The sequence below is a fragment of the Chiloscyllium punctatum genome, chromosome 30 (genome assembly GCF_047496795.1).
Source record: "Chiloscyllium punctatum isolate Juve2018m chromosome 30, sChiPun1.3, whole genome shotgun sequence".
Classification (NCBI taxonomy): domain Eukaryota; kingdom Metazoa; phylum Chordata; class Chondrichthyes; order Orectolobiformes; family Hemiscylliidae; genus Chiloscyllium; species Chiloscyllium punctatum.
The window spans coordinates 4,704,218-4,718,695 of NC_092768.1; the positions used below are offsets into that span (position 1 = coordinate 4,704,218).

At 45.8% G+C, this 14,478-nt stretch overlaps 1 protein-coding gene across 4 annotated transcripts in view; it reads right to left on the minus strand.

Annotated features, from left to right (window-relative positions):
- Window positions 1-14,478, minus strand: part of LOC140455137 (hepatic and glial cell adhesion molecule-like) — a 66,998-nt gene that overhangs the window by 37,131 nt on the left and 15,389 nt on the right. For all 4 annotated transcript variants that reach the window (XR_011952781.1, XM_072549805.1, XM_072549806.1 and 1 more), the window contains exon 3: window positions 248-517. Coding sequence is in view for 3 of the 4 variants with exons in the window: in XM_072549805.1 (XP_072405906.1) it covers window positions 248-517 (270 nt within the window). In the remaining variant the exon portion in view is untranslated. The remainder of the gene's footprint in view (window positions 1-247; window positions 518-14,478) is intronic.

The window sequence follows — 14,478 nt, forward strand, 5'->3', positions numbered from 1 at the left end:
CCCTTGGAATCATATGTTGGGGACCTTTACCCAAAAGTGCTTGCAACACTACCGAGACAGAGGTTCGATTGTGAAACTACAATCCAATTGGATGACTAGGTGAATAGTACAGGTGCATTAAAGTGAGCATACATAACACTCAGGGTAGATAAAGAGGTGGACCTGAAACACCGTCACAGTCATACTTGGCCAAATAGCCTCTTCTGCCTAAGTTCTGCAGAATTCAATGTAATGCTGACAAACTTACTCGTGAAGATCAGCCGGCATGTATTCTTGCCTTTACTGACGGGGTTTTCGACAGTGCAGGTATAATTGCCAGAATCTGATTCCTGAACGCTCTGAATGATTAAGGTTCTGTTGTCTTCTGATAGCCAATAATGCTCGTCGTGTGGGAGCGTGAACTCTCCTCTGCTCCAGTGAACAGTATAGGCTCTGCCTTTCTCCACTGCACAGACCAGCATAAGTGGGGGCTTCTCCAAGCTGCCATTACAGAAGATGGTGGGCTGAGACAGAGGATCTGGAGAAAAGCACCAACAGAAGACATCTCACTTAATGACCAAATGCAACAATTTGAAGTGACTTTTCACAAACTCAGGATGTGCCAAAGTGTTTTAAACACATTGGGGTAGACCTGAGCCAAGTCACTTGCCATCACATCATTACACAAGCACTCTAAAGGCCCAGCCTACTGCTCTGGAAATCAAACCTAGAATTTCACCATGGTCTAGTCGTGTTATTTCTGGCCTATTACTCCAGAAACTCAGCTAAGCCTCTGGTGACCTTGGTTCAAATCCTACCACAGCAGATGTTGGAATTTGAATTTAATTTAAAAAAGAGAAATCTGGAATTAAGAATCCACTGAAACTATTGCTGATCAGCACAGTGGTTAGCACTACTGCCTCACAGCACTAGGGTCCCAGGTTCAATTCTCGCCTCAGGCGACTGTCTGTGTGGAGTTTGCACATTCTCCCTGTGTCTGTGTGGGTTTCCTCCCACAGTCTAAAGATTTGTGGGGCAGGTGAATTGCCCATAGTGTTAGGTACATTGGTCTGAGTGGGTTACTCTTCGGAGGGTAGGGGTGGACTGTTTCCACGCTGTAGGGAACCTAATCTAAATCGTTACGCCCATTCTCTCCCTGTTGCTAGATCAAAATCACAGAACCCTCTTTCTAACAATTAGTTACAATTTACAAATGGACTGCAGCAGTTCAAATTGGCAGCCCACTGTTACCCTCGCAATGGTAATGAGGTGTAGACAATAAAGTGTCTTTGTCAGCAACAATTGCTTCCTCTGAAAGAACATGAGAAATGACCTTGGTTCAATAAGAACTGTCGCAGCCAGTTTGAATATTAACTTGCACAAAGTAGAAAATCTGGTTTTTTTGCATTTGTTGGGGGATAAATAGTGCCTCTTCTCTTATTACAGCCCTTGGATTTTCAGAGCTGACAGAAAAAGCAGGTCAGCTTGGGTTTAATGTTGCATTTAAACAGAAACTCCACAGGTCAGGTCACCAACAAGTAACAAATAACACACCATTGCCAATGCAACTACGACAGACACCACTTCTACTTAGCACTGAGTCTCATCGCACTTGGTTTTTATGAAGAATTAAAGAACTATAAAAGCCACATCTAGAAAAAAAACAAGATGCCTCTGCATCAAAACTAAGGTTCTACTTCTGTTTGTCCTGCAGATTGGTCAATTTGATTTTTTGAACACTTTTGAATCCTGAACCCACTTCAACAAGGAAGGCAATGGCCCAGCAGTTCAGGCAGCATCCGAGGAGCAGGAAAATCCGAAGTTTCAGGCAAAACCCCTTCATCAGGAATAGAGGCAGAGTGCCTGAAGGGTGGAGAGATAAATGAGAGGAGGGTGGGGGTGGGGAAAAAGTAGAATAGAGTACAATAGGTGAGTGAGGGAGGGGATGAAGGTGATAGGTCAGAGAGGAGGGTGGAGTGAATAGGTGGAAAAGAAGATAGGCAGGTAGGACAAGTCATGGGGACAGTGCTGAGCTGGAAGTTTGGAACTGGGGTGAGGTGGGGTAAGGGGGACATGAGGAAACTGGTGAAGTCCACATTGATGCCCTGGGGTTGAAGTGTTCCGAGGCGGAAGATGAGGCGTACTTCCTCCAGGCATCGGGTGGTGAGGGAGCGGTGGTGAAGGAGGCCCAGGACCTCCACGTCTTCAGCTGAATGGAAGGGGGTCTCAGCAGAGGGCATGGAGGTCCTGGGCCTCCTTCACCACCTGACGCCTGGAGGAAGACCGCCTCATCTTCCGCCTCGGAACACTTCAACCCCAGGGCATCAATGTGGACTTCACCAGTTTCCTCGTTTCCCCTTCCCCCACCTCACCCCAGTTCCAAACTTCCAGCTCAGCACTATCCCCATGACCTGTCCTATCGGCCTATCTTCTTTTCCACCTGTTCATTCCACCTTCCTCTCTGACCTATCACCTTCATGCCCACCCCCACTCACCTATTGTACTCTATGCTACTTTCTCCACAACCCCACCCTCCTCTCATTTATCTCTCCACCCTTCAGGCACTCTGCCTGTATTCCTGAAGAAGGGCTTTTGCCCGAAATGTCGGACTTTCCTGCTCCTCGGATGCTGCCTGAACTGCTAATGCTTTTCCAGCACCACTCTACTCCAGAATCTGGTTTCCAGCATCTGCAGTCATTGTTTTTCCAAGGCAATGGCCCAGTTGTATTATCACTAGATGATTAATCCAGAAACTCAGCTGGGACTCAAGCTCGAATTTTATTAAAGCTAATCGAATTAAATTTGATAAAAATATCTGGGATTAAGAACTGACTGATGATTGCGAAATCATTGTTAATTGTTGGAAAAACCATCCCATCTTGTTTATGTATATACTTCAGAGGAGGAAATCTGTCACCCTCACCTGGTGTGGTCTGCATGTGACTCAGGCACACAACAATGCGGGTGACTCTGAGCAAGCCACTCAGCTCAGATGAATGGCTCAAGTTGAAGAGTATGGTGCTGGAAAAGCAGTCGGTCAGGCAGCATCCGAGGAGCATAAGCCCTTCATCATTCTGATGAAGGGCTCATGTCCAACATGTCAACTCTCTTGCTCCTCGGACTGAATTGAATTTATTGTCATGTGTAACAAGGCACAGTGAAATGTTTTGCCTTGCAAGCATTACAGGCAGATCACAGAGTTAATAGCATAGGTAAGTAGATAATAGGCAAAATCCAAAACAGAGGTACAGGCAAATGTTAAGAGTTTATGAGTGCATTCAATATTTCTAACAACAGTAGGGTAGAAACTATTTCGAAACCGGCTGGTGCATGTGTTCAGGCTTCTGTACCTTCTCCTCGATGGTAGAGGTTGTTGCCAGGATTGGACGGATCTTTGAGAATGCTGGCAAGCCTTTCCTTGACAGCGGGCCTGGTCGATGGATTCTGTAGATGGGAGGTTGGCCTTTGTGATTGTCAAGCCGAGTTCACCACTCTCTGTAACCGTCTCCAATCTTGAATGGTACAGTTGCCATACCAGGTAGTGACACATCCAGATAGAATGCTCTCGATGGCTCACCTATAAACGTTGGCAAGGGTATTCACCATCATACCAAATTTTCTCAACTGTCTGAGGAAGAAGAGACACGAAGAGTCCAAGAAGCTTGTTGTTGATGACCATTCCCAGGAGCTTGACACTTTCCACTCGTTCCACCTCTGTACTGCTAATGTGTAGGAGGCATGAGTAACATCCTGCCGAACGTTAATAATGATTTCCTTGGTTTTGCAGCAATGAGAGCTAGGTTGTTCTCAGTGCACCATTTTTCCAGGTCTTCCACCTCCTGACTGTGGTCGGATGCTGCCTGACCGGCTGTGCTTTTCCAGCAGCACTCTCTTCGACTCTGATCTCCAGCATCTGCAGTCCTCACTTTCTCCTCGTTGATTATATCAATGGCTACCAAGTTTCAACATAGAAATGAAACCAGACAGACCACATGACATCACTGGAAAAGACAAAGGCAGAAAACTGCTCAGTCTACTCTGCAAAATCCCCCTTACTAACATCTGGGGGCTAGTGCCAAAATTAGGAAAGCTATCACACGGACTGGTCAAGCAACAGCCTGACACAGCCATACCCTCGATGCGTCCTGTCCCACTGGCAAGACAGACCCAGCAGAGGTGGCTGCACAGTGGGATACAGCGAGGAGGGAGTTGGCCTGCAAATTTTCCTCTTTTGACTCTGCACCCCATGATATCTCATGGCTTCAGGTCAAACATGGGCAAGGAAACCTCCTCTTGATGTTACATCCTCCCTCGGCTGATGAATCAGTACTCCTCTGCATTGAACAAAACTTAGCACTGAGGGTGACCAGAGCACAAAATGCACTCCGGATGGGGCATTTCAATGCCCACCAACAAGAGTGACTCAGCAGCTGTCGAGCTGGTCGGATCCTAAAGGACTTGGCTGTTAGACTGGGTCCGTGGCATGATTCTGTAACATTATGGTAGTGCCTAAACTCTGACCTGGAAGTCCTGGATTCAAGTCCCACCTGTCCCAGAGGTGCGCCACAACATGTCTGAACAGATGGATTAGAAAAGATAAAGTGTATAAAAAGCTAGTGGTCTAAAAGTGTAAAGTAACTGAGCAGTGAAAAAACTGCCAAAGTTCCAGAGCCACAAGCCAGGAATTTCCTTACATACTCTCTCTTTTGTCCACACCCCTGTGATCTGCTATTCCAAAAGAAAAACAGCTATCCAACTACAGGAGCCACCTGGATCTAACCTCATCAGCAGTTAAGGAAATCAAATAATGAGCCCACAGACACACCATTGAGCCTCAGTGGCCTAAAGGATAAGGCACTGGCCTCTAGGGCCAGGGGTCGTGGGTTCAAATCTTACCTGGGGCTTAAAGCTAAAACAGTTTTTACAATTCTCTCAGTCTGAGAAGTGACAGGGCCCAAGTTACCTCATGGTGTCATGTTGTGCCTTTACTTTGCAATTAACTTGAATAGGTTCAAACAACAACTGCAGGCGCTGGGAATCCCAAGTAAACAAGCAGGAGCCTGGAAAAGCGCAGCAACAGGAGGTGGAGAATTCCAACATGTTAGGTGTAAGCCTTCTTCAGGAATGGAGGTGGGGATAAGGGAGCGCTGCAGACAAAGGGCAGTGTTATGGGTGGGGAGAGGGGCAGAGTGGGGATAGGTGAATACCGGTGGGACGAAAGGAGGAATGAATCCAGTTGGTAGCTAGAAGGAGGGGTCAGTTAGAAGGGAGGAGGCAGGGCTGGAAAATGAGAAGGGGGGATGGGAAGGGAGATTATTTGAAATTGGAGAATTCAATGTTGAGTGCTCTCAGCTGTACACAGTAAACCCAAAGTTTAGATCTCCAATTTTAAAAAATCCTACCCACTTAGCCCCCCCCCCCCCCCCCCCCCCCGCCCCCACTCACTTTCGAGCCCGACCTCCTGCGTTCCATCCTTCCTACTGACCCTTCCTTCCAGCTATCATCCGGATTCAATCCTCCTGTAGATCCACCGGTGCTCACCTATCACCACCTCACCACTCTGCCCCTCTCCTCACCCACAACCCTTGCACCACCCTTTATCTGCAGCTCCCCCACCCCAACCTCCATTCTTAAAGAAGGGTTATACCCAAAACGTCAGACTTCTCCACCTCCTGATAAATGCATGGTTTGGGGTGTTCTTTCAGCCTCCAGCTTGACGACATTAACCAGAATAGCCAATGCTGTCCCATTGTTTAAGAAGGGTAGCAGGGATAATCCAGGAAACAACAGACCTGTGGGCCTCATGTCAGTGGTAGGGAAATTACTGGAAAAGATTCTCAGGGATAAGCTCTGTACACAGTTTGAAGAAAATGGACTTATGCATGATAGCATGGTTTTGTGTGAAGGAGGTGTTTGAGTTGACGACAAAGACGATTGATGAGCATCTTTCCTATAGCAGGGAGAACGGAATTGAACGCAGTATTCTAAAAGTATTCTAAAAATGATCTGTACAGTTGCAACATGACATCCCAATTCATATACTCAGTGCACTGACCACTAAAGGCAAGTGGACCAGAGAAACATTCTAATCTCATCACGAGGGAGCATAGCTTTAAATTGAGGGGTGATACATATAGGACAGATGTCAGAGGTAGGTTCTTTACTCAGAGAGTAGTAAGGGCATGAAATGTCCCGCCTGCAACAGGAGTGGACTCGTCAACATTAAAGGCCCTTAAATGGTCATTGGATAAACATATCGATGATATTGGAATAGTGTAGGTTAGATGGGCTTTGTATTGGTTTAACAGGTCAGCACAACATTAAGGGCCGAAGGGCCTGTACTGTGCTGTAATGTTCTACATTCTATGATGAGGGAAAAGCATTTGATGTGGTCTACATAGATTTCAGTCAAACCTTCACAAGGTCCCTCATAGCAGACTGCTTCAAAAGTCACATAGTATCAGAAGTGAGCTGGCAAGATAGATATGGAACTGGCTTCATAAAAATTACACAATACCAAGTTATAGTCCAACAGGTTTATTTGCAAGCATAAGCTTTTGGAGCCTGCTTCCTTTGCCAGGTAGCTATCTGGTGAAGAAACAGCGCTCTGAAAACTTGTTGCACTATAACCTGGTTCTGTGTGACTTTTAATTTTGTCCACCCCAGTCCAACACCAGTACCTCCACATGTTAGTCATAGGAGGCAGAAGGACGCATTTCATAATGGGGGGTTGTGACTTGTGGGGTTCCACAGTAATCAATGCTGGGACCTCTGCTGCTCATGGTCTACGTAAATGATTTGTAGCAAAACATAGCTGGTCTAATTAGCAAGTTGGTGGAATTGTGGCTAGTGAGGAGGATTGTCAGCAGGATATAGATCAGTTGGTGGGATTTGCAGAAAAATACCAGATGGAATTTAATCTGGACAAATGTGAGGTCATGCATTTTCGAAGGTCAAGTAGAGGTGGAAATTATACAATGAATGGCAGAACCCTTAGGAGTACTGAAATGCAGAGGAAACTGAGTATATAGGTCCACAGATCTCTAAAGGTGGCAGTGCAGTTGGATAAGGTGGTAAAAAAGGCATATGGTGTGCTGGCCTTCTTTGATAGGAGCACGGAGTATAAGGATAGGCCAATTTTGCTGCAGCTTTATCTAATTTTAGTTCATCTAGGTTTGGAATATTGAGTACTGTTCTGGTCACAACACTACCAGATGGACGTGGAAGCTTTGGAGAGGGTAAAGAAAAGGTTTACCAGGATGTTGCCTTGTATGGGAAATTTAGCTATGGAGGAAGTTTGGATAGACTTGGCTTGTTTTCACTCCAGAAATTAAAGTGGGGTGGGGGGGGGGGGGGTAGTGTTGTGACCTGATAGAAGTTTATAAGATTCTGAATGGCATGGATAGGGTGGAAAGGATGAGGCTTTTTCCCAGGGTGGAGGGATCTATTATTAGGGAACACAGGTTCAAAGTGCAGGGTTGCGGTGGGGGGAGGAATGTTTAAAAGAGAAGTGGTGGTGAGCGTTACCAGAAGCAGACACAATAGCACCATTCCAATTGGACAAATTCATCAATTGGAAGGGAACAGAGGGATCGGATCCTGTAAGTGAAGACAGTTTTAGTATGGAGAGGCAAAATGTGTCGGTGCAGGCTTGGAGGGCTAAAGAGCCTGTTCCTGTGCTGTATTTTGCTTTATTCACTGGGACTTTCTCCTCATCAATATTTCTTTGCCTTATCTGCAAGACGTTAGTCAGGCCATATTTGGAGTACTGCATATAATTCTGGTCGCCTGCTACCAGAAGGGTGTTATTAAATCGGAGAGGGCGCATAACTGATTTACAAGTGTGTTACTGAGACTGGAGGATTTGAGTTTGCTGGGACTTTCCTACCCCGGAGTGTAACAGGCTGAGGGCTGACCTTATAGATGTTTACAAAATCATTTCACTGTCCAAGTGATGCAAGATGTGATGAACTTGCTTGGCACTGACAATGGCACCATATCAAATGCCATCGCCAGTCAAGTGGGATAGTGAAAAGAATGAAACGCATCCTCAAAGGGATGCTTGGAAAGGCCCAAATGGCAACTGCCGTTAGGAACGGTCAAATAAAAGGTCCAAAGTAAGGCGTATTTTGACAGCAAAGTCAACCGCACTGAGTTCAAAATAGGGCGGCAGGTCATGCTCCGGATCTTCCAGCCAGGAACCTTCCTGATCCTCAGGATCTCACTCGGTGGTGGACGAGGCAAGATCCTCAGGTGACAAAGTGCTGGTGGACTGCAGGTGTACAACTCCTAAAATGTAAACCACCATTTTCACATGTGTCCTTGGAAGGTTTTGAGACACCCCCGAACAGCTCACCAAATCCCCATAGGCTGAGGGATTGGCTGGCAACAGCCAACTGATAGTGTACCAGAAAAGGAAATGAGTTGTGATCCATCCATATATTAATACAATTTATTGCAGCAAAATCCATGGAGGCATGTGGGCTGACAGAATCAGTGCCTGGAAGCCTCCCACTTCGAGTTATGACTCCACCACCCATGATTGGCTTTGAGGAACCGACAGCTACCCTGTTCCTCATGCAGCTTAGCTTTAATTCCAGATAGTTCCTTTAAACAAATAAATGTTTCTACATGATTGGAAGACGTTTGATAGGGTGAATGGCCAAGGTCTTTTCCCAGAGTAGGGGATTCCAAAACTGGAGGGCCGTTTTGGCGAGAGGGTAAAGATTGAAAAGGGAGCAATGCCGCAATTTTTTCACAGAGGATGGTGCGTATTTGGAACGAGCTGTCAGAGGAAGTGGCAGATTACAACATGTACAATTATAACCTTTTAAAGACTTTTAGATAAGTACATGGATAGGAAAGGTTTAGAAAAAAAGGCACTAGTTTAGTTTAGGAAATCTGGTCAGCATGGACGTGTTCAGCCGAAGGGTCTGTTTCTGTGCCACATGACTCTAAAGTGTTTTAATCTGTAATTTCTTGTTAAAAGCTTTATCTTTGTATCCCTAAGAAAGTGGCATGAATAACTTCTCACAAATTACCCTTTAACCTGCTTAAGAAGGTAGCCTGACTTCTAGTCTGCGTTAACTTCATGGGCGGCACGGTGGCACAGTGGTTAGCACTGCTGCCTCACAGCGCCAGAGACCCGGGTTCAATTCCCGCCTCAGGCAACTGACTGTGTGGAGTTTGCACATTCTCCCCGTGTCTGCTTGGGTTTCCTCTGGGTGCTCCGGTTTCCTCCCACACTCCAAGGATGTGCAGGTCAGGTGAATTGGCCATGCTAAATTGCCCGTAGTGTTAGGTAAGGGGTAGATGTATGGGTGGGTTGCGCTTCGGCGGGGCGGTGTGGACTTGTTGGGCCGCAGGGCCTGTTTCCACACTGTAAGTAATCTAATCTAAGAAAAACTTTAATAATTACAAATCATACGTGGAGCTGAAATGAGTATATTAATGTTGTGGACATGCATGATGGTTGTAACACAACCTCAAAAACATATGAAGAGGAGCTGACAGCTATACTTAAACATGAACGCAGAACTAGAGTCTGCTGACTCAAGATACCCTTATATACGTGTTTAGTATTCGTCTTGTTTCCATTCCACTGTTTAACATTCCCATAAATGAAGGAAATTAATTTCCATGCTTTTCTATTTGATACCCCTGCAGCTTCTGTTAGTAAGAGGGGTAAACCACTGTAGATTCCCCCCATTTAACACTGCAGTAACAGTTTCCCTTATCTTGTCCATTTCTTTGTGGTCACAGACATTCATAGCACATGATTCTATTCAGGGATACAGTCGTAAATTCTTTTAATGGAAACACAGGAAGCAGATGTCAGATCAAGTAAACTGCAGAAGAGGCCTTTTTAACTGTGACTTGGAACTCATAAGCTTGGTAATTTCCTGAAGTTGCAGGCCGGGTTTCAGATGGAGCACACACACCAGGATGTGAGCTGTCACGATGCCAGTGGATCAGCAATACAACCAGCTTGCCCACTGTCAACCTGGCACAGATACGCCAAACAGTGCACTAGCATCCCTTCATTGACAATACATCCTGCAATGCTCCTGATGGAACACACGTGGGTGAACCTCTCTCTATGAACCTCTTCCATCTCCAACACCAGGAATAGCTGACGCTGAGCACTCTGGATGAAATGATTGCCAGGAGGGATGTCCCTTTTTCACTGGTATGACCAAGGGTCCAGTGATGCAACAGTGTGAGAGGATGTGTAAAAGGAGGACATGCCATCACAGAGCAGGTGGAGGAGACGCTTCATTGCAATTCAATACACGACCATAAGATATAGGGGGAGAATTAGGCCACTCAGCCCATCGAGTCTGCTCTGCCATTCGATCACAACTGAAATGTTTCTCAACCCTATTCCCCTTACCAATCAAGAGCTTGTCTATTTTTCTTTTAGATACACTCAGTGAGTTGACCTCCACAGCCCTCTGCGGCAATGAGTTCCAAAGATTCACCAGCCTCTGGTTGGAGAAATTCCCGAAGAAAAAACATACAGGAATGGTTGAAAAGTGGGTTGGACACTGTCACTGTCAGGTATTCATGGAGTTCTCAGAACGTCTCCACCCTGCCCTGAGATTCAGCCTCTCCAGTCTGAGACTCCCTCGAACCTTCCTCTCCAGCACCCTCCTCCTCTTGTGAGGAAATGAGGCTTTTCTTGCCCTTTTCATCCTTGAGCCGTAAACCCCAGTGTGGCGCCAGGCTGAGAGACATGCAGCATACCACTGCCATCCAGGAAGCCGCAGCTGGTGAGGGCTAAGGAGCATCTGAAGCTACTGATTCAGTGATTGTCCTTCTCTGGAAGTGGCTACTAGGCCAAAGGAGAGCACCCAGCACAAGGCCCCAGTGTGCAGGTAGCCCGGAGATCTTACAGCACTGCTCTGGAAGGGCCCAAGAGCGAAGACGTTGGCAGCTGTAGTGACCTTCAATGCAACAGGAAAGGAACATTGAAACACAAGCATAAAATGCTGCAGGAACTCAGCAGCATCTGCGTACAGAGAGAGAGACACACACACAGACAGACAGACAATCAACATTTAGAATTCAGTGACTCTTCTTTGGAACTGTTCGTAGTCAGGAAAAGGTGGTTACATGCACTGAAGACTGAGAGGAAGGAAAAGGAATGAGCACATATGTTGAGATGGGGCCAAGTGAGATATAGAATGACAGTCAGGCAGACAGCGGGATGGATAATGGTGAGCTGGGGGAAGGGAAAGCTGATAATAGGGATCATGAGGAGGGAACAAGGAGGTGAAAATGGGTTGGCTCTGCTGAAAACAATCTATTGTCACGTCAGTTCTGAAGAAGGATGACTGGACTCAAAGCCTTAACTCTGATTCTCTCTCTCCAGATGCCACAAGACCTGCTGAGTTCCTCCAGCAATTTCCGTTATTGCTATTTCTTGTCAATGACAGGGCCTGGGGCGTGGGAGAGGTCAAGAACGTGAAAGGTGGTGTTCTGGCTCAGAAGGTTCCAGAAATCGATATTGAATGCTGAAGGCTGCAGGGCTCCCGAGTGGAAATTGAGTGAAATGCTTCCTGTTCACAAATGCTGCCAGAGCTGCTGAGATCCTGAAACAAAATCCGAAATTGCTTCAGACCTTCAGTTTTTTTGTTTCATTTTAGGAAAGGAATTTTGGTGCAGAGCTTTTGGGATCAAATCATGGGTACCCATGGCGATGACCTCAAACAGACCTTGGGTTCATGTCACACTACAGGTAACCCCACTGTACTACACACGCACGCGCACACACACACAGACTCATACCCATTTACACACACTCACAGACACTCATAATCCCTGCAAATGCTCACGTGCACGCACACAAACACACGCAAGTTTGTGGGGTGAATTTGTACTTGCAGAATTACGTTTTATTTTGATCAAAAGCTGCATGAATCCATGTAAGTCCCTTTTTTAGATGAGAATCAGTCTGAACACTGGGGCACAGACAGCCTCACACAGATCACCTCACACCTCCAATGCATTATCTGGGCCAACATGGCACCTGTTGTTAAGCTTTGGAGATGCCGATGCTGGACTGGGGTGGACACAGTTAAAATTCACACAACACCAGGTTATAGTCCAACAGGTGTATTTGGAAGCATTAGCTTTCGGAGCGCTGCTCCTTCATCAGGTAGTTGAGGAGTGTAAGATGGTAGGACCTCCACAACCACCTGATGAAGGAGCAGCGCTCCGAAAGCTAGTGCTTCCAAATAAACCTGTTAGACTATAACCTGTTGTTGTGTGATTTTTAACCTATTGTTAAAGTTCACTTGAGAATGTAACTTTAAAAAGTTCTGGGGTTTACATATGAAAAAACTGAAACCAACATGGTCATTCTAAAAGTTGAGAGACTTACAAAGAATCCAGGTCTTTTTCAATATATAATTTTAGTTACATCACACTGTAAACTTTTGCTATAATTTCTGTGACTTACGATCTTATACTCCACAACCACCTAATGAAGGCAAGCACTCCGAAAGCTAGCGCTTCCAAATAAACCTGTTGGACTATTAACTGGTGTTGCGTGATTTTTAACTTTGTGCACCCCAGTCCAACACCCGAACCTCCAAATCATTACCTTTCTCTCGTGAATTTGTTGATTTGATTCTTCCACCACTGCACTCTAGGTCAGTGAGTTCCACAGATTCACAACCCTTTGAGAGAAGTAATTTCTCCTAATTTCAGTTTTGAACCTACTACCTCTCACTCTATCACCTTTTGTTCAAGACTGCACCATAAGGGGGAATCATCATCCACCTTATCAATCCCCTATAGCATCTTAAATACCTCAAACAGATCCCCCTTCATTTTTCTGAACTCCAGCGATTCTACATATGCGCGCACACACACACACACACACTCTCTCTCTCTTATACACTCACACACACACCCCCTCACAGACTTCTATTCAAATGCTCTTCTCTAAACAGCTCTTTCATCCATGGAAATAACCTGACAAACCGCCTATTCTGGCTATCTGGCAATGGCACCTTGTTCTGGGTATGGCAAGTAGTAGGTTGTAAAAACAATGACTGCAGATGCTGAAAACCAGATTCTGGATTAGTGTTGCTGGAAGAGCACAGCAGTTCAGGCAGCATCTGAGGAGCAGCGAAATCGACGTTTCGGGGTAGTAGGTTGTGGCTAGAATCAGATGAAAGGAGAGGTGATAGGTAGGGAGTTAATACAGTGGGTTTGAGGGATTGGGAGGATTTGAGCTATAAGAGAGGTTGAATAGGCTGGGGCTATTTTCCCTGGAGCATCGGAGGCTGAAGGATGGCCTTATAGAAGTTTGTAAAATCATGAGGGGCTTGGATAGGTTGGATAGTCAAGCTTTTTTTCCCCCCAGTATGGGTGAGTCCACTAGAGGGCAGAGATTTAAGGTGAGAGGGGACAGATTTAAAAGGGACCAAAGTGGCAACATTTTCGCGCAGTGAGTGGCGCATGCATGGAATAAGGTACCGGAAGAGATGGAAAAGGCTGGGTACATGAATAGGAAGGGTTTAGAGGGATATGGGCCATGTGTTGGCAACTGGGACTAGATTAATTTAGGATAGGTGATCGGCATGGACAAATTGGACCGAAGGGTCTACTTCCGTGCTGTATATCTCTGATACATTCCTTAAAGCAGTTTATCAAGACAGGATAATGATGTGCATGTAATGACCACCAAGCCACACCAAGAAACAGCAGGTCATTAGGTTTCAAATTGATGGTTTTAAGGATTCTTCACTCTCTGACACCGACCCCCAGATTACCTGTTCAAATGGAGAGTACCTTTGCACAAAACCTTGCAGCTCTGGTGCAACTATGGAGGCACTGTGGAAGGAGACTGCAATTATTAATTTGTCAGCAAGAACAGCAGTCTCCACTCAACCTCCAGAGGGAAAAAGCAGGCAGTGAAGATAGATCAAGGAGAGGAGGTGATTCATGAGATCCTGCAGCTACAAACCTCATTTTCTTCGAATTTCATCGACTGTCTAAAAGGCAGCGATTAAAGGATGTCATTGTCAAACCGTTTCATCTGCCAGACAAGTGGTGCTCCCGTCTTAGTGGCCATCCAGGTCACAGTTGCTATGACTTTCTGCCCCAGCGATGTGCTTCAAGGAGCAGTTTAACATCTCCCAAAGCTGACTCACAAATGTGACCAGGATGCAATCAATTTCTCAAAGGACAGTACTTCATATCATTTACCTCTTAATAACTAAGCAGCTTGGGATTCTTCTCCAACCCTGGCTGTCTCCAGGGGCAGGACATTACTGACAGTACCCAGGTTGCTTTTGAGGACAGCCATTCACAATTCAGATTTGGTCAAAATAAAGTATCGACTCCAACGTTCAAATTAAATATGACCAGAAATGGCAGATTCGGGAGGTCTTGTTTCATAAAGTCACCATGGTTTTACCAGGCCATAGCACTGCTCTCTCATCCGAGAGTAATTATAGGTGATGAATTTAACCTGAGCAACACCAT